Raw genomic sequence first — 21,511 nt, forward strand, 5'->3', positions numbered from 1 at the left:
CTAGTGTGCGAAGCTTGCATGCAATTTTTGAACTGGCGGTTGTCAGGTGGTGATATTTATAGCCTACTTGAAGGGGCATTCGATGGCATGGATTTGGCTCAGCAAAAGTCTTTGACGTTTTGGATGCTTTTCTGCTAATCTGTAGACGAATTATTAAAAACTCTCAAATTGATCTCATTAAGTAAATGATGAATACCATCGATCCGAAATGGTAATTAAGAAGAATGCATAAAAAATCATAAACTGTCTTCATAATTGAAAGCTCACGATTCCGAAATACAAACCAATCTCTCAAAGCAATTCAATTTCCTGAAAATGAGGTTACTCTCTATTATTGCAGATGACGCAAATGTAGGTAGGGAAAATTTGCCTACAGGTAAGCAGCGGGAGATTGTTAGCGTTGCTTTTCTTCATCCACCCTTTTTCCGACAGGGATTGGCCAGGGCTTAGCCAAGTGGTACTCTTTTCCTATAAATAGTGCTTATTGGAACGCTACTTCGAGGCAAGGAAAAGTCGCCTTACATCGCCATGCTAATGTAAGCGAAAACGGCTATCCCACTGAGCTTCATACGTGTACATGTGGTTATGATGGCATGCTTCTTCAAAAGGTCTTAAGAAGTGGAACGAAACTGTTTCACTTGGATTTGAGGAAAACGTTATTTTACTTGGGATTTCAGACCTTTTGAAGAAACACCGCACGAATATGTGTTTGTGATGAATCTGCATTTGTGGTGGGTGAAAAGATGCTACAATCAGTGCCAGAACCCCCCAGCGGTGCCGGCGTTGTTATTGTTATTATTAGTATGCCGTTCGCCACACAAAAGCCCGCCAAATGCCTGGTGGGAATATTTCTTGCTTTCTGCAACTCGACTTCGGAAAGCACAAGACCTTCCCGACTTCCGGCCACAAACTACAAAGGTATCAACTTTCTGTTCCGGGATCCCGCCTCTTTCTGTTGTGTTTGCACAATTGCTAGAGTGTGTTGTTATGTTATGGGAATGCTGAAGTGGGGCTTTCGTATGTTTTTCTCCGTCTTCATAATTTCTCGGTGAGTAGGACAAGGATTTTTCTTCGTTTTCATTCATCTCCAGCTACTTCGAATCCCTTTCGTTTATTGTCAATCTTTCTTCTGTGATCTTACGTATCTGATTGGATTTTTTCGCATTACTTGTTCTGTGTTTCAATTGTTTTTTTTGGCATTAGTTATATGTGTTTTTTTTATGTAGGTTCATATGAACAGTGCTTATCGGCTAACAACTTTTAACACTAACGAATGTTTTTTTTCCATTGAGCTTTCTAGCCTACAATAACAAGTTATCACAGCTAATACTAACTATATTCCATTTGTTTCTTTTGTGTGTTTTTAATTATCGTATGCCTAAAAGATACAAAACCAACCGTTTCGTGAGGATTTTTTCTGTTCTTACAACCTTTTCCACGTCCTTTTTTTTCTTGCTAAAGGTATGGGTTTTTGCTCGATTACGACCATATTTAAAACAATATTTCTTCATTAAAAAAACGATCCTTATAAAGATATATGTAACTGTAATAAATTCGGATTTTATAAACTTTATAATTGTTTATGACTCTGCGATTCTTAAAAGTATAAAAAAGCAGGAAACTTTTTTAATAAAATAAAAAAAAACATATTTTTTAGTTGGCTGAAAAGAAACAAGGTGATCATAGAAGGCGTCGACGGACCAGTACAACAAAGTGTTCTGCGTTGCTTATTGAATTATAAACAGAAAAAGGTGCTAGCAAAATTGATACATAGTATAGTAGGAAACATTCTCTAGCGTCAAGTTTTTTAAAGTTCTTGCATATCGAAACAAATAGTGATAAGGATGGAGTAATGATTGGATTATCCGGTTTGCTATCGATTTTTCTTTATCAAAAAATATGAAAACGCTTTGGGCTCAGTAGGCATTGTTAAACGAGCAATACGGGCTGTAATGCGCCTGGAATGTTTTTCGAACCAAAACGCATTCAATGCAGTAGTCAATCTTACAAACAGAAAATTCACCAAATTATCAAATGTTGAAGGAGATTTTGACAAGAAAATTAAACATCATGAAAATTATCGATAGTTTGTTGCAATTTGGCAACAAATTTTGACCGTCTGTTTTGGAGATGCCTCAATACAAAATTTGTTAATGAGCAAATTAAGTCCTTATCTTCAGTGCAGTTGCCTGTTTTTGTGATCTACAAAAAAAGTTTCTTTTTTTCTGTGGAATCTTCTGAAAAAAAATAATTTGTTAGGTAAAACATTCAACCTTTAAAGGCTTGAAAACTACTTGGTTCACCTAACTCATGGCGCTTTAAGTCATAGTTAAGCCTAGTTATCAAAATGCTATGGGAGATCTTGATGAGAAGTTTCGGTAAAAATCGATTACAAAGGTCAAAAAGTGTTTCTCGAAGTATTTTTTTGACAATTCGTCAGAATAGTTGCCCAAAGACTCCTTTTACGAAGTTTAAACATATGTTTCGTTTTCTCTTGTTCAGAAATCGCTTAGAAATGCATTAAACTGTTTTTGGAAGAATTTGTGTTTTATTGGACATGGAAACTTTTGATTTTTGCTATCTTAGGAGTACGGACCAAGAACTAAAATAACTGAAGAAGAAACTGTCTGCGGAACGAGTGAGTTAAGATCAGTTGAACTTTCAAAAAGTGTCGCCTGATTTCTTCCGAGGTATGATACTGTTTGAGAATCATAATCTTGTATAAGTCCGGGAGCTCCTCAATTACTCTAGACCATAGGTCGGCAACCTGCGGCTCGCGAGCCGCATGCGGCTCTTTTGATGTAAAACCGTGGCTCTTTAGTTCACTCCACTAATACTATATTCATTTTTGAATAAAATATTTAAAAAATTAAGCTCAAGCGATAATTGACCTGGCACACGGATTTTCATAGGTTCAGAACAGGAGTTTTAAAACGCATCAGCTGTAGGAACAAGCGGAAAGGACCAAATGGAAAAATACCTTTTTTTGAAACCTAATTTTACCAATTTTTGCTTTTTACTATATTTGAAGCATCAGGAATATTTATTTCCAAAACGTGTGTATATTTATGAATCAATCGAACAATCACGCTTTTGCCCTCTATGAAAATAAATCAGTTGAAATTTTCAAAATCTCATTAGAATTATTCAACAATTTCGATAAATATTTACAACTTTGACGCGTAGAATATAGAAATATTGAAAAAACCACCTCCTCAATCCTATTGTATTCATTTGAATTTCAAACGATAAATTTAATGTACCTGAATATTCAAATTTTAATGTATTGAATATCTCATTAGCATTCCAGATTGCCCGGTTTACCATGGGCTTGCCCAGATTTTCAAAGAAAGAAATGGAAAATCCCAGGTCCGGTCCGGTTGACCAAATATCGAGGAAATAGTCGGAATTTCAAATTTTCAATTTGTTTTAGTGAAATAAATTCGCATGTAATTTTTTGAAATTGTGTGTGAGATATGATTTAAACGCCACTTATGTGCCTTGGTAGAAATCAATTTTCGTGTGTTTAGTTTTCAGCTTTACGATTGCCTTTTTATGGAAAATACCTGAATTTGGCTGGAATTTCCCTTTTATTACCCAGTTTAGAGTTTAAAATTTAGAAACCCAATCCCCGGATTTGCCGGCTTGGATAAGTTCAGAAAGATTTTGGAAAGTCTACTCAATAAATATTATGTTAAAAAAGTGAATAGATACATGAAATTTAAATACAAAATTCCAAAACTATGAATTGATAATTTCAAATTAAAGTTTGACAGCTTTTCAAACTCGAATTAGCATTGAAAATGAATGATAATTTCAATAAATACTTGTTTTCAATAACTAAATTGACCTTTTGAGCTCGGAGTAGTTTTTTTGTAATTAAATTTTATGTAAATAGAAAAAAAAATGTAAACCTTTGAGTCTTTGAACACATTTGAAATTTCAGCAGCAAATATTTACCAAAAGCACACCAATTTTGAACGAAATTTCAGTAACGGACATAATTTTTTTTTCATTTTCGATTAAGAGTATATCACTGTTGATTTGTTGTTAATAATTTTTGTTTCAGAAACTTCAAAAGTATCCTTGAGCTGGTTTTGCCATGTACTGTTTCTTTATTATTTGTCAAGAATTTTCTATGAAGGCGACCAAATCATATTACAAATTTATACTGGTCAAGCAGCAGCAGCTTTAGCAAGCATTGACGTACAACGTATTAAATTTATTTTTTCATTCAGTTGGACGCCCAATACTGAAGAATCACAAGTGACATAAAATAATATTTTTGAATTTTCTATAAGCATTAAATCCTGAAAACACGATCGCTTGATGTCATAAATTTTGAAAATTCTACCAGTTGTCAGGCAGGAGCATAATTTTTGAAGATAAAAATTTTCGACTACTACTATTCAGTTGCATTTTACCTCATACTTCTGGATTTATTAATAAATTAGCTTAATCTGAGGAATGTTTTCAAAAAGAAAAAGAAAAATTTATTTCCTGTTATATTAAAAGCTTTACTTTGCCGAAGAAATTATAAATAATTTGCTTTTGTAAATATGTTCAAATCATTCACTTTAACATTGTGCAAATATTCATTTAAGCTTAACATGGATTTAAAATTTTTTTACTCGATATTTGTCAACGAATTAAAATTGATATACAATCAAACCATGTTAGAAGATATGACGATTCAGATGAAAATCCGTGTACTTATCTAATGGTAATAAGAAACAGATTTACAAGAACTATCCAAGAGTTAGAGAAAAAACACTAATGGAATTGAAGTTATTTTCGTAAACCCAATGTTCAGTGATCATTCATAAATTTTGATTTTTTATTCATTTAAAACCATTGTATTGGAATCTTTAATGTGGCTCTTTAAAGCTCCGAAATATTGAAAATTTGAGAGTTTTGGCTCTTCCGACCAAAAGGTTGCCGACCACTGCTCTAGACATTCCATACTTGCACGATTGAACTATTGAAACCAAAATTCATAGCTGAAACTGGTTTATTCAATTGATTGTTTCAGGCTTCTTCCTTTCGAGCCTCTAGAGTTTCCCAAAAGCCTCACAGCCCTAAACTTCACAAGCATTGTTCAGCAAGCCACTGGAAATTGAAACATTTTCAGATGTTTTCTTCCCCCAATGCTTACCATACATATTAAACAACAACTTTGAAACGAATTTATCATAACCGTTCTTAGTAAGTTAGTTCTTAGTAGAAAAAATGCAACACTTTCTTTTGTGTTTGACTTTTGATTACTTGCGTAAGAGTTGATGAAATTGCAAAGTTTTGTAACAATCGATCGACTGGTTTCACTTTGACTGAAATTTCGGGCCATACTTGTGCCATCTTTGTGTGTTACACTGTAATCTAGTCTTTTTTTTTTATCTTGACCATTTTTGGAGATCCTCTTTGTTTTCGGGAACATCTTCAGTGCAAAAAGAGCTTTAAAATTTCATCAATGTTTATCCTTGAAATAAGTCATCAGTTATACGCACAAGGAAGAGTTGTATTTTTTTTGGAGGGTGTACAGTTTTTAGACAATCGATAACATGTAACGCGATCAATAAATCAACAATCAGGGTTCAGATAAGTCCATCGGAATCCAATCATTGATTTGAATGCACCTATCAATCACTGGAATAGTTCTAGGGCGTTTCTCAATCCAAACTGCATTGTTATAACATATAAGTACAGTAGGTAGATATGTTTCCTAGCAATCATGGCCTACTAGGTAACAAAAGGGAAAAAAGCGATAGCCTGCCAATGGCCAATAATAAATTGTAGGAGAAAACGATACATTTGAGTTCAATAAATATGTAGATTAAGTTGCTAAACTCTGATCAGGATTAACGATGAATTCAATCGAACCACGCATTTTGAACAAAGTTAAAAAAAAAATAGGCGTCATTATTTTTTTTTTTTTAGAAAAATTCATACTAATTCTGGTTATGCTAGAGTTCAACTGTTCAAAATGTTGAATCAATAATCTTCAAAATTAGGTCAGCTTCACCTTTAAGTTGTCTCAAAATGGTTAAAATTTCACAATCCAGACAGTTGAATTTGTGTTTCTTCCTCTCAGTCGCCAAAACCTCTCTTATATATGTATTATAATTTTTTAACAATTCGAATAAAACGCCCATCTGCGCGAGATAAAGTGCGAAAAGAACAATAACCCAGACTCATAAATACCCACTGGCGGATGGTGGAAGCTGTCGTCTGCAACCATTCTGAAAACGCGCCAAACTCCAGCTATAAATATTATTCCAGTGGGGTTCACTAGACGGAACTCGAAACTAGGACAAAATTTTCCTTTTGGAGTAGGAAAAACTTTTGCTCTCTGTCGTTTGTGGGTTGAGTCTAAGTGGATAAGCTAAACAATAGGAAAAACCGGTAACTTTAAATTGAATGCCGACCATGCGATGCATAAAACATCGACAGTTGTTTTTTCGAATAAATATTTCTGAGGCTCAAAAAAAGTTGTTTAGCTTTGTTGAAAAGTTTGTTCAATTTTCATAAATTTAGTTTAAACATTTTAAATAAATAATTATTGTTTCCATTTCTTTTTTTGCAAAGTTGTTTCGCACATTGTGAAGATGAATGAACTGATAAAGATTCAAAAACTTAACGCTTTCTTGAATTGATGTTTTCCAAACTTGTCAAAATCTTTTACAACACGTTCCATTCTTATCGCTCAAAAAATAAATACTTTGTAAACTATTCCATGCACGAGCTTATCAGAACAAAGTCGGGGTAAAGCTTAATGATCCATTGCAACGGAATGTCTAGGGCAGATTCCACTCAACTTGGCATTACTTCACTCTGAACGGAAACAATTTGACGATCAGAAACAATACATAGCTTCAACGCGCACAGAAGGGGAATAAAAAAAAGCATTGCATATGAATTTGCTGATGAGTTTTTTGTTGTTGCATCCTCTTAAAACCCGGCTCTCGATCTCAAGATGACTTCCGGTTTCCTTTTTTTTTGCCTTCTAGAGCGCCTGTTTTCCCCCTCGAGGGAGGTCTTCGAACGTGAGCCACTCGCTGATCGTAAAAAATGTTATCCGTTCACCAGTCGGGCAAAAAAGTGGCTTCAAAAACAACGAAAATATTTGACTTCAACAGTTTAACATTCGCAAACAAAAACCGGAAACCGTTTTTCCAACCACTTAGCCTCTTCTTCCATCGTTCGGAAAATTCGCTCTCTCACAACCAAATGGGAAAAAGCGTGAAAACTTGAAAAGCTAATTTTAATTGCCTTTGCACTTATTTGTCTGTCCTACGCCGCCTGTCCGTCAGTTTTCTTTTAGAAGGATCTCAAAATTGTACCGGAAAAAAGAAAAAAAAATCAAAAGAACTTCGCTCCGGGCTGAGTGAGATGGTGTCGGAACAAATATTTCCCGGAGCCCAAAAAAAACTTCCTTCCTTCCTTCCGGCCGAGCGTCGTCGTGTTTTGCGGTCTGGACTTGACCTAATTTGATTTCCATTCATTGCACGTTTTCGATTTTTATTTCTAAATCGAGCATTTCCTCATTCGCTTTCGACCGAAAAACTGTTTATGGGTTTTTGCTATTCTACAATCATCTTCTCATTTCCGCATCTCTCGTTTATCCAAATTGACAACAACTACAAAGTGGTGAGCTTTCTGTTTTTTTTAAACCGTGGACTAAGAAAAGAGTGCAAGCACTTCTAAACTCACTCAGCGACAACCTCTTAGGCATTTGGGTTCTGAGCCGCCTGTCGCCTCAAATCCGACCCGATAATGGCCGTCACAACTGAGCCAACCAGCAGCATGACGGCCATCGTCACATTGGCCGCAATGTCACCGTAATCGTTGAGAATCTCCGAGTAGAGCATGGTGAAGGTAATTCCAAACACCTGGGCGCCGGCATTCAGCAATCCCGTCGAGGTTCCCTCCGGTTCCGGATAGGTCAGCTCGGCCGCAAACTCGAAGCCCACCGGCAGGTACCCGGTCATGAAGAAGCTGTTGGCGGGAGAATAAAAATGACAAAATGAGTAAAATAATCAGATACTGTTCGTCAAAGTTTTTAACAGAAAATTTCCTTTAAAACTTACAAGCCCGCAGTTGAAAAAAGCCGATCCTACAAACTCAACCAATGAAAAAATTCGTTTACCAGTTATCTACTATGCAACTTTTGGTTGCTTAGGAATAATTTTCACAATTTTGAGCAACGTACCTAATGAAATGTAGAGTTAATTTGCTGTTAATTATTGAAAAATAGTCACTACTTTGCCCACGTATGATCAAATTCATAAAGAGAAATTGGTTATCAATTTTGTATTTTCTTTGACATCAATTAATTTATTTCTGAAATTACACTAGCTTACATAATTTTGAAAAAATCGTAAACTATATTCACCGACTCAAATTTTTAATGTAGAATCGAGTGCTGAATCCGAAAATAAAATTAAAAAATATTTAGTAGAACAGTTTTTAAGTTATGCTCCAAATATAAAATTTTGAAAAAATAGAAAAAAGATACTTGTACCTAGATTTAAATATCTCGAATTGCATAGCATTAATTTGAAATCTCTGTTTTGCATATTGAAGGTGAATAAATTTGCTATCGATCATTCAAACTAAATTTTTACGTATGACCAACAGGGTTGTTGATATAAGTGAATTAAAGATAGAACAATAATAAAAATGCAATTTTTTGAAAAAATATTGTTTTATGGACAGTTTGAGACTAGATAGTAACAAATTAAAAATCTGATATGCTGTGGACCTTAAATGTAGGTTAAAACACAGATTTCAATTGGTCATTTATCAAAATCAGTTGAAAATTGAAGAAGCCATGGTTATTTTACAAAAACCGTTATGTTTGCATTTTTGAATAATTTAACGAATGACCATAGCGAGGGGTTGCTTAAGTCTCAAGAGAGAATGTGATTTTAAGGTAGTTTGCTCGAGAGGAACAAAAGTACAAGTTTTTCATTAATAGCTTTTTAAATCATTGACTTTTTTCTTGAAGCCCAAATTGGGACAAATATTTCACCCCAAGACTACAACACGATTGGACTAGATACAAAAAAAAATTCAAAAATTGTATTTTTGCCTTAAATTGTCGTACTGTTAATGAAATGAAATAGTTTTGCAAGAACAAATTCACGGTAGCGAACTGTCATTCTCCAATGAAATATTTATATTCACTCGAGATTCAATGAAATTTTAGTACCAAGTCTAGACAGTCAATGGAGGGGTTGATCGAAGTAGTCATCGATTGAAGCATGTTTAATCAAGCTCTTAATTTTCGACAATTTCAAAAGTGAAAATTCAAAACATTAAAATCTGGAATAATCATAATCAATCCGAAAAAGACCCCAAATGGAACATGCAATGTGGGTCGGAGAATTTTCCCGTGTCCCGAGGGTGCAACCAGTCAAACGTGTAAACAACCAGTCCCCTTCCATCAGAATGTAAATAGTCCAGCGGTTCCTGGGTAATGGTAACAGCATAGGTGGACACCCGAAGGAATATTCGAACCTGAAGCATGATCCGTTTGTTAAGTCCCAAGCTAAGTATTCGCTTTAATTTTAACTTTTTGGGTTAAAACTTGCTTGCGTTATTTGTGGTTCCGAACAGGCCTTGCTCGAGTGCGGACGCGTTTTTTTTTTGTTTACTCGCGCAAGGTATTTTTTGAAGTTATTTTCCTCTCTCTCTAAAAAAAACTTGTGATTTGAGAAAGGTTCTAACGTTGGATTTACGAAAAATCGAAGAATTGTTTATCGTGTCAAAAAGAGCTGATGTGTGGAGTGGAATGAAAATGAACTCGTCTGATCTGTGGCTGGAAAAGTGATGAATGCAAGCAAAAATTAATGCCATAATGCGGAAAATGGCAGTCGGTAAGGATAACAAAAATTGAAAACCTCGGTGAAAACTTTCCGATTTCCCCCTTTCTTTTTTCCTATCGATTTACTGGGATGCCTTTTTAAATCATTTAGATTAAGTGCATATTGTGTCGGCCCTATTGCCCGGGTTCGGTACTGATTAAAAATCAGATTGTACAGAAAGAGAAAGATTGTATAATAATGAACAGAAATTTGGTTGACAAGAAGGGTTTTCACAGCCGAAAGTTTTCGAAAAGAATTTTTTTTCAGGTTTGTTTCCAGTAGCTAATATCATCGTTACAGGCTCCGGTTGCTTTGATTGAATAAAATTATGGACACCATAACTTCATATGGTCTGGCAAAGAGAATGAGCCAATCGAACTGCCATTCGCGCGGAGCCAATCGAGCAATGTTCAAGCTCTTCATAACTCTCTCCAGTTGCAAAATATAAAATAGTTTTTTAGATTCGTAATTTAAATGCTATTTTTGTTAATTGAACTCGAAATCGTTTTCGAAAAATATATAATGATCAATAGGTGAAAAATAGTGTAAATTATCCTAAATATCTTTAGTTAATCTTACTAAAAAGCCAAAAAAGCTTTGATAATCACAATACATCAAACAAGATTTTCCAATATTTAGAAAGTTTGCTCGATTGGCTCTCGCGAATGACAGTTCGATTGGCTCCCGTCATTCTCTTTGCCAGACTATATGAAATTATGTCTTTAATTAAAATACAAGATGCTGAAAGCCAAAATGCAAAGTTATGTTCTTAACATTCTGTTTCTGGTCACTATTTCACATGATGAGTTGAAGAATTCCTCGATACAAATTCTTTTAGAATTATAGGATTAATGAAAATTGAAAGCTGTGGGTCTTGTTATTTATAGCAGCTTTTAGTGAAACATAAATATTGGGCAAGTAGTAAAGTTGTACATCTTTTAGTAGTTTTTTCATTTTTTCCTACTGTTTTTGCAAAATATTTTGCAACCACAGTCTTAATTCAGGAAAAGATTAAGCATATTTAAGCAGTAAACAACAATGAACATAACTTAGGTTTTACCCATATTTTTTTTTAAATTAGACCTTTATTAGTTAAATCATTTTTTATACGTTACATTAACATTTAAAAGCATTTTTAAATTATTTTCACTAATCACTAATCACTAATCGTACATCCACAGCCAGAACTTACATATGTCTGATCCCGGAGAATAATAAAAGGTTGTTATTATTCTTTTTTTCTTTGTTCATGTTTTCTATTATATCAACATAAAAACATTAAAATAATAGAAAACATAAATCGGCCGGGCCCACTGTGGAGCAGAGAACGCAGAGACGTCAGGAACAAAAAAAAAGAGAAGAAGCGTGGACCACCAGTACCATACGCTCCGAGGGGTAATGCGTTGGAAGCACGCTAAAAAGTGCTCCTTGTTGTTAAAAAGAAGTGTGGCTCTGTAAATGAGTTATTTTGTACACAGAAATCACAAAACATAAGGATAAAATTATGTTTGGGAATCTGACATCATAAGCGTTAATATTCTGAAATTTCTAACTTTAAATACAATTTTCAAATTTTAATTTTTACAATTTTGGATTTTTGTGCACTCTCATTTCTGGTCATTGACCAAGGATATAGCGCCTTTACTCGCTCTTGTAAATAAAAAAGAACAGAGGAAAACATTAGAAGATAAACAAAACCTTTCGAGTTCTGTTGAAAACTCGAATGGTTTTAATGACTAACAATAAGATGCGAAGCTATAACCGATGTTAGTTTTCACTATTGAAATGGATATTTCGAACAGCAATTCTTTGTAAAGGGAAAGTAAGTAACTCAAAACATTTATACAAATGAAAAATAAAGAACCGCGTTGAAATTATACTTAGCTTTGATTACTCCGCTGGAGATAATAGTCTGCAAATAACGGAAAATTTAACATCTCCGTTTCCTTAAGAGGGCAGCAGCACTGCAGTACGTCCTCCTTTTTGAACTATCCAAAAGATCGCAGCAACCATGAAACTCTTTCTTGCATATTTGACCGATAGTGAAAATAAGTCTTCATCCGTTTTTCACGGAAACACACATCCCTTCTTCTCCACAGCACCTCACGAACAACTCCTGTCCCTGGCACGTTAAACTAAATAAGCTTCGATGACTCAACCAAATAAAAAGTAGCCCCCAACCAAAATCGCAAGCAACTGAAAACATGTGTCTGAAAACATGTGTCTGAAAACCTCACTATTTTTTCGCTATTGCCAAGGCATAATTTTCAGCCACGGCTTTTCTAACTGCATAACCTTATCATGAAAACTCAGTAAAATTGAAGAACAGCTTAACTTTTCTCTCAAAAATTTGTCACAAAAGCACTGTATTCTCCCTCGTCACACTGATTTGTGAGACTTCCTTCTTCACGTTTTCTTTCTTTTTTGTGGTACTTTCTTTCTTATATCGATATTTTCTCACACAAATAATATTTATAACCAACAGGACAAGGAATTTCACCGTTTTAAAAAGAAATTGCTGTTCTTTCAAAAATTATTCATATCTTCAGTGAATCTCCAAAATAAATCAAGCCTTCCACAGCACAAAAACTCGTCATCAAATCGTCTCAATTTCCCGAGGACAACACCCCTCATTAAACGGATAATGGTTTATCATTCACATGCACATCACTTCCGGTTATCAGTGGCTAATATTCCGATAGTTTTCTTCAATTTTAAACCATCACCCATTATCGAAGCAAAACGCGACCGCGAAAAAAAAAGCATTTTTAAATTATTTTGTATATTTATTAATAAATGAGGCCAAGCTCAGTTAGATAAGCATTTGACAGTCAAACTCCAGTTAAATAATGATGAAATCTACTAATTTTGAATACCGTGGATTTGGATGAAACAAATATTGCAAATATGTAAAACTATAGTACCAGTGACAAATTTTTTGCAAGATTATCAGAAAACTGTATAAGTTTATTTAGCTTTATGTATCTTTTCAATATTGATCTGGTATTTTTTTTTTCATTACTGATTAAGTGGCATTAAATTGGTTAGATTGAATCGTTTGAGAGGAATTATTTTTTCGTCGTTTCGTTTAAAGTTGATAACAAGCTCAAGCTTTTTCTTCTCCGTAATAGCGAAATCAAAAACACAGAGTAAAATCTTATTGATGAGTTTTCAAAAATGTCCTTCATCAAAAATCACAACTGACAGCTCTTTTGACATTTTTAACCAACACAACGAGGCTTTCATCAACAAATCTTTCAGATTTCAAAAATTTTATAGTTGTACTGTGAAGTATTATCTGTTTCTTCATTCTTAAGGGTCATATTTGAAAATACACCAATATAACAGGAACAACAGCTAGGGAAATAAGTTAGATTGAAGAAGATTTAAAAAAAGTTTTTTTAAAGATAATTATTTTATTGCAATACTTTTGTCTTTCAAACTAACTACCTCATAGATAAATGTAGATAAATCCCCTATTAACAAAACCCCGTCCTTGGATATTTAAATATAGATTCGCAGATGTATAGACGAATTCTATAGTTGATGATATTGACTTACCTTTGTTTCAGATTTTTCAAAATAAATCTTTGGAATACCAAGAGACCACAGGTAGTTAATTGATCCTTTGAAGTATCCTACCAATAATCCCTCATTGACAACTAGGTACTAATATCACAGACTAATATTCCCAAGCACCATTCTGTTGGCCCTTGCACAAAATTGATGGCCTCGATCAATCACGAAGTAGCAACTATTGCAACAATCATGGAATTGGAAATGCGTTAGTTGAGCAAATCCTAATAAAATATGTTACCTGAAGTCTTTTTTCTTAATTTCTGTTGAATAAGCATATCTTCACAGCATTTCCAGCTCAATGATTTAAGGTGGATATGAGTAGTCAACCAAGCTAAAGTAAGCTAAGCTAAAATTTTCTTGCGTTATTTGCAACAAGTTCCTGAGACATCCCTATTTTTGATTCTAAGCTAATGAACTTCGCTTTAGTTGATTTTTTTGGTTCAAATACTTCTTTGAAATAGCTAAAGCTTTAAAACTTGTAGTTAGTGTTGAAATGAGAATCTTGTCCGAGCTGCAGAAACAACTTTAGATCGGAAAGCTATATGAAACTATGTTTTCTGAGACTGAGAGAAAATACTAAATTAACTTTGACATTTGTTGAGAATGTCAAAGTTAAATTTTATGGAGGCAAAAAACTACTAACGCAGAGCTTCTATTTAGTAAAAATTTTGATGTTGTACACTTATCGAATCTAGCGCTGGTAGTTTTACAAAAGTTTTCTAAAAGTTTTTACAATATTTTGCTATGGAAAGCGGGCTGACTTGCAAGCAAACCATCTACCACACTACTTAGATCCTTTAGCTAGTATTTTTTTTCTTATAAACAGCGTGTTTTTTTTCTCAATCGTTCGAAACACTTGATAAATAAAAATTCTCGTACTATAGCGTGGCTACTTGGATTGGTACTGATCTCTTTTCTCATATTTGATTTAGATTTGAGAAGAACAAAAAAAAATTTCTAGCAGAAGCTTTAATGTTGGATATGTTTCCCGATACAAAGAACATCATTCTTGCGAAATAACGGTTTAATGAAGCCCTGCAGTTGAAGTGAATGATCTACAAATTTGATTTCTTCTATTAGAGCTATTTACTGGAAGTCAAGGCAAGATAAATACTGCAAATTTGTAGACGGCGTAGGATCCAGGAAAATATGCCACCCCGAATGAACTTAAATCCGATTTGTAATGATTTGTTCGGTTTTTGTGCTTTGATGATTGGGTCCTGAACTAAGTGGCTGGCATCCTCTTCGCGGTTCCAACTACCAGTACCAAGTGACAACGCAGCCCCTTTTAGAAAACATCAAACGGCTGATGGTGAAAGTGGATGACTGGATGTGCTGGAATCCTTTCAGTAAATATAACAGTAATACGCTCGGTGCTGCGCCTTCCGGATCCTTTTTCCCTTCTTCTTGATACCGGAAGAAGGCAAAAGACAAACTTTCCTTCCCTACCGGTGGCAAAGGGTAATCGCATTACCAACAACCGACCGACCGACCCTTTGACATTGAAATATATAAGTTGCATGGATGTGGCAGGATCGCCAATGGGAGGAAGGAAAAAAAATACAAGCTCATACTTACCCCAGCAGGGAGGATGTGACGTAGACCACCGAGATGTGACCGGTCGACAGGGTGAAGGTGTAGATCCACATTCCAATCATGGTGAAAATGTAGACGGCCAATGTCGTTTCTCTGGCGGGATCAGCGTGAATGAGAGGAAGTAAAAGAAAAAGAAAAAAAAGGATACCGAGGTTATTATATGTGTATTGGGGTTATTGAGTATCGACATGAATGGGATGAAATGTACTGCTGAGAAAAGTTGTACCGAGTGATTTTTTCCCCTCTCGGGAAATTTTCTTATTTTCAAAAGATTTAATAATCGAATTGAGTAAGAGTAGTGATGGGGCCAACTAATTTCGTTTTCAATAATGTACATCGTTGGATTGGAAGTGGAAATCTACTGGCAGAAATTGGTTCAATTATAGTTCGGATGGACGGACAATTGAGCGCCGATTCAATGATCCACAATCTACAAAGCGATGATGGTGGCTCGAAAGTTGGGCGCCAATTGCCGTCACGTTTGCTTGCTTACTTGAATCGATGGGTCTTATCGAGCACAATTCCGCAGGCGACCGAGCCCAGCATCCCGGCAAAGACGATACAGACTCCGATGCGGCCAGCATCCACCTCGTGGCCCGGATAGTGGGTGAGAACAATCTGCGATAGTTCCGTCGTCCAGTCGGTTGGTCGTTCGGTTGTTTGGCGCCATTTGTTGAAGATAAAAAGTTGGTTAAGGGAAAGAAAAAGACAATAACCGTAAATGAGTTTTATGGTCTTTCCCTTCTTTTCTCTGACTACGGAAGGCACACGAGAACGATTCCTATTTTTAAACGGTGTCCCACATTATTATTTATCTGAGAATAAAACCTTACAATCAGTTTAATCAAACAGTAAAAAAAACCTTCTCTCAAACAAAAAACTCTCAATAGAATCCTAAAAGTTGTGAGCATCTCTGAAATCAGTGTTTCCCCGATGGCGTAAAAAAGCTCTAAATAAACAACCGAACAAACCCTAGAAGGTACAAGTGCCAGCCAGAGGGTTAAAAACGGAATCCCGGCTTCATCTGGCCACAGAGCAGATCTTGTTTACTTTTCCGGTTTACCCCAGCGATTGAGAGTGGCTTCCTATCAAGAGCATTTTTAAGCTCGAAAGGATTGATTTGTTTGCTTTCCTGGCTTTTTTTTCGTCCTTTGACCAGGTAATTGAATATCAATGAATCGAGAGGGTGGGGGAAAATCGGTGGATGATAAATATTTTTGTAAGCGATATCATATATTTGGGATCATCGATCTTCTCGATTTTATCCAGGTGGTTAATTGAAATTCGAATAATTTAAAGCTTTTGAAGAAAAATATACTTATAATGCATGTTTGTCTTTTTTATTTTATTTTATCCATTTTCAACATATTAATCTTAAATATCCTAATTTTGTGATTTTTGTCACTTTTAGTCCTTTTTAGCCATTTTTGTCATATTTTTTTGTAATAATTTTTTTTTTTGACATTTTTTGCCATTTTTTGTCATTTTTTGTCATTTTTGGTAATTTTTTGTCATTTTTGTCATTTTTGTCATTTTTGTCATTTTTGTCTTTTTTGTCATTTTTGTCATTTTTGTCTTTTTGTCATTTTTGTCATTTTTGTCATTTTTGTCATTTTTGTCATTTTTGTCATTTTTGTCATTTTTGTCATTTTTGTCATTTTTGTCATTTTTGTCATTTTTGTCATTTTTGTCATTTTTGTCATTTTTGTCATTTTTGTCATTTTTGTCATTTTTGTCATTTTTGTCATTTTTGTCATTTTTGTCATTTTTGTCATTTTTGTCATTTTTGTCATTTTTGTCATTTTTGTCATTTTTGTCATTTTTGTCATTTTTGTCATTTTTGTCATTTTTGTCATTTTTGTCATTTTTGTCATTTTTGTCATTTTTGTCATTTTTGTCATTTTTGTCATTTTTGTCATTTTTGTCATTTTTGTCATTTTTGTCATTTTTGTCATTTTTGTCATTTTTGTCATTTTTGTCATTTTTGTCATTTTTGTCATTTTTGTCATTTTAGTCATTTTTGTCATTTTTGTCATTTTTGTCATTTTTGTCATTTTTGTCATTTTTGTCATTTTTGTCATTTTTGTCATTTTTGTCATTTTTGTCATTTTTGTCATTTTTGTCATTTTTGTCATTTTTGTCATTTTTGTCATTTTTGTCATTTTTGTCATTTTTGTCATTTTTGTCATTTTTGTCATTTTTGTCATTTTTGTCATTTTTGTCATTTTTGTCATTTTTGTCATTTTTGTCATTTTTGTCATTTTTGTCATTTTTGTCATTTTTGTCATTTTTGTCATTTTTGTCATTTTTGTCATTTTTGTCATTTTTGTCATTTTTGTCATTTTTGTCATTTTTGTCATTTTTGTCATTTTTGTCATTTTTGTCATTTTTGTCATTTTTTTCATTTTTTTCATTTTTTTCATTTTTGTCATTTTTGTCATTTTTGTCATTTTTGTCATTTTTGTCATTTTTGTCATTTTTGTCATTTTTGTCATTTTTGTCATTTTTGTCATTTTTGTCATTTTTGTCATTTTTGTCATTTTTGTCATTTTTGTCATTTTTGTCATTTTTGTCATTTTTGTCATTTTTGTCATTTTTGTCATTTTTGTCATTTTTGTCATTTTTGTCATTTTTGTCATTTTTGTCATTTTTGTCATTTTTGTCATTTTTGTCATTTTTGTCATTTTTGTCATTTTTGTCATTTTTGTCATTTTTGTCATTTTTTTCATTTTTTTTCATTTTTGTCATTTTTGTCATTTTTGTCATTTTTGTCATTTTTGTCATTTTTGTCATTTTTGTCATTTTTGTCATTTTTGTCATTTTTGTCATTTTTGTCATTTTTGTCATTTTTGTCATTTTTGTCATTTTTGTCATTTTTGTCATTTTTGTCATTTTTGTCATTTTTGTCATTTTTGTCATTTTTGTCATTTTTGTCATTTTTGTCATTTTTGTCATTTTTGTCATTTTTGTCATTTTTGTCATTTTTGTCATTTTTGTCATTTTTGTCATTTTTGTCATTTTTGTCATTTTTGTCATTTTTGTCATTTTTGTCATTTTTGTCATTTTTGTCATTTTTGTCATTTTTGTCATTTTTGTCATTTTTGTCATTTTTGTCATTTTTGTCATTTTTGTCATTTTTGTCATTTTTGTCATTTTTGTCATTTTTGTCATTTTTGTCATTTTTGTCATTTTTGTCATTTTTGTCATTTTTGTCATTTTTGTCATTTTTGTCATTTTTGTCATTTTTGTCATTTTTGTCATTTTTGTAATTTTTGTAATTTTTATCATTTTTGTCATTTTTGTCATTTTTTGTCATTTTTGTCATTTTTGTCATTTTTGTCATTTTTGTCATTTTTGTCATTTTTGTCATTTTTGTCATTTTTGTCATTTTTGTCATTTTTGTCATTTTTGTCATTTTTGTCATTTTTGTCATTTTTGTCATTTTTGTCATTTTTGTCATTTTTGTCATTTTTGTCATTTTTGTCATTTTTGTCATTTTTGTCATTTTTGTCATTTTTGTCATTTTTGTCATTTTTGTCATTTTTGTCATTTTTGTCATTTTTGTCATTTTTGTCATTTTTGTCATTTTTGTCATTTTTGTCATTTTTGTCATTTTTGTCATTTTTGTCATTTTTGTCATTTTTGTCATTTTTGTCATTTTTGTCATTTTTGTCGTTTTTTGTCATTTTTGTCATTTTTGTCATTTTTGTCATTTTTGTCATTTTTGTCATTTTTGTCATTTTTGTCATTTTTGTCATTTTTGTCATTTTTGTCATTTTTGTCATTTTTGTCATTTTTGTCATTTTTGTCATTTTTGTCATTTTTGTCATTTTTGTCATTTTTGTCATTTTTGTCATTTTTGTCATTTTTGTCATTTTTGTCATTTTTGTCATTTTTGTCATTTTTGTCATTTTTGTCATTTTTGTCATTTTTGTCATTTTTGTCATTTTTGTCATTTTTGTCATTTTTGTCATTTTTGTCATTTTTGTCATTTTTGTCATTTTTGTCATTTTTGTCATTTTTGTCATTTTTGTCATTTTTGTCATTTTTGTCATTTTTGTCATTTTTGTCATTTTTGTCATTTTTGTCATTTTTGTCATTTTTGTCATTTTTGTCATTTTTGTCATTTTTGTCATTTTTGTCATTTTTGTCATTTTTGTCATTTTTGTCATTTTTGTCATTTTTGTCATTTTTGTCATTTTTGTCATTTTTGTCATTTTTGTCATTTTTGTCATTTTTGTCATTTTTGTCATTTTTGTCATTTTTGTCATTTTTGTCATTTTTGTCATTTTTGTCATTTTTGTCATTTTTGTCATTTTTGTCATTTTTGTCATTTTTGTCATTTTTGTCATTTTTGTCATTTTTGTCATTTTTGTCATTTTTGTCATTTTTGTCATTTTTGTCATTTTTGTCATTTTTGTCATTTTTGTCATTTTTGTCATTTTTGTCATTTTTGTCATTTTTTTCATTTTTGTCATTTTTGTCATTTTTGTCATTTTTGTCATTTTTGTCATTTTTGTCATTTTTGTCATTTTTGTCATTTTTGTCATTTTTGTCATTTTTGTCATTTTTGTCATTTTTGTCATTTTTGTCATTTTTGTCATTTTTGTCATTTTTGTCATTTTTGTCATTTTTGTCATTTTTGTCATTTTTGTCATTTTTGTCATTTTTGTCATTTTTGTCATTTTTGTCATTTTTGTCATTTTTGTCATTTTTGTCATTTTTGTCATTTTTGTCATTTTTGTCATTTTTGTCATTTTTGTCATTTTTGTCATTTTTGTCATTTTTGTCATTTTTGTCATTTTTGTCATTTTTGTCATTTTTGTCATTTTTGTCATTTTTGTCATTTTTGTCATTTTTGTCATTTTTGTCATTTTTGTCATTTTTGTCATTTTTGTCATTTTTGTCATTTTTGTCATTTTTGTCATTTTTGTAATTTTTGTAATTTTTGTAATTTTTGTCATTTTTGTCATATTTGTCATTTTTTGTCATTTTTGTCATTTTTGTCATTTTTGTCATTTTTGTCATTTTTGTCATTTTTGTCATTTTTGTCATTTTTGTCATTTTTGTCATTTTTGTCATTTTTGTCATTTTTGTCATTTTTGTCATTTTTGTCATTTTTGTCATTTTTGTCATTTTTGTCATTTTTGTCATTTTTGTCATTTTTGTCATTTTTGTCATTTTTGTCATTTTTGTCATTTTTGTCATTTTTGTCATTTTTGTCATTTTTGTCATTTTTGTCATTTTTGTCATTTTTATCATTTTTGTCATTTTTGTCATTTTTGTCATTTTTGTCATTTTTGTCATTTTTGTCATTTTTGTCACTTTTGTCATTTTTGTCATTTTTGTCATTTTTGTCATTTTTGTCATTTTTGTCATTTTTGTCATTTTTGTCATTTTTGTCATTTTTGTCATTTTTGTCATTTTTGTCATTTTTGTCATTTTTGTCATTTTTGTCATTTTTGTCATTTTTGTCATTTTTGTCATTTTTGTCATTTTTGTCATTTTTGTCATTTTTGTCATTTTTGTCATTTTTGTCATTTTTGTCATTTTTGTCATTTTTGTCATTTTTGTCATTTTTGTCATTTTTGTCATTTTTGTCATTTTTGTCATTTTTGTCATTTTTGTCATTTTTGTCATTTTTGTCATTTTTGTCGTTTTTGTCATTTTTGTCATTTTTGTCATTTTTGTCATTTTTGTCATTTTTGTCATTTTTGTCATTTTTGTCATTTTTGTCATTTTTGTCATTTTTGTCATTTTTGTCATTTTTGTCATTTTTGTCATTTTTGTCATTTTTGTCATTTTTGTCATTTTTGTCATTTTTGTCATTTTTGTCATTTTTGTCATTTTTGTCATTTTTGTCATTTTTGTCATTTTTGTCATTTTTGTCATTTTTGTCATTTTTGTCATTTTTGTCATTTTTGTCATTTTTATCATTTTTGTCATTTTTGTCATTTTTGTCATTTTTGTCATTTTTGTCATTTTTGTCATTTTTGTCATTTTTGTCATTTTTGTCATTTTTGTCATTTTTGTCATTTTTGTCATTTTTGTCATTTTTGTCATTTTTGTCATTTTTGTCATTTTTGCCATTTTTTGCCATTTTTGTCATTTTTGTCATTTTTGTCATTTTTGTCATTTTTGTCATTTTTGTCATTTTTGTCATTTTTGTCATTTTTGTCATTTTTGTCATTTTTGTCATTTTTGTCATTTTTGTCATTTTTGTCATTTTTGTCATTTTTGTCATTTTTGTCATTTTTGTCATTTTTGTCATTTTTGTCATTTTTGTCATTTTTGTCATTTTTGTCATTTTTGTCATTTTTGTCATTTTTGTCATTTTTGTCATTTTTGTCATTTTTGTCATTTTTGTCATTTTTGTCATTTTTGTCATTTTTGTCATTTTTGTCATTTTTGTCATTTTTGTCATTTTTGTCATTTTTGTCATTTTTGTCATTTTTGTCATTTTTGTCATTTTT

At 31.9% G+C, this 21,511-nt stretch overlaps 1 protein-coding gene across 1 annotated transcript in view; it reads right to left on the reverse strand.

Annotated features, from left to right (window-relative positions):
* Positions 1-6,674: 6,674 nt before the first annotated feature.
* LOC129751814 (feline leukemia virus subgroup C receptor-related protein 2) overlaps positions 6,675-21,511 on the reverse strand; it is a 117,179-nt gene continuing 102,342 nt past the window's right edge. The window contains exons 8-10 of the mRNA XM_055747542.1: positions 15,532-15,656; positions 15,021-15,131; positions 6,675-7,992 (exon numbers count right to left, since the gene is read on the reverse strand). Coding sequence (XP_055603517.1) covers positions 7,722-7,992; positions 15,021-15,131; positions 15,532-15,656 — 507 coding nt within the window. The 3' untranslated portion in view covers positions 6,675-7,721. The remainder of the gene's footprint in view (positions 7,993-15,020; positions 15,132-15,531; positions 15,657-21,511) is intronic.

The sequence above is a fragment of the Uranotaenia lowii genome, chromosome 3, assembly GCF_029784155.1.
Source record: "Uranotaenia lowii strain MFRU-FL chromosome 3, ASM2978415v1, whole genome shotgun sequence".
NCBI lineage: Eukaryota > Metazoa > Arthropoda > Insecta > Diptera > Culicidae > Uranotaenia > Uranotaenia lowii.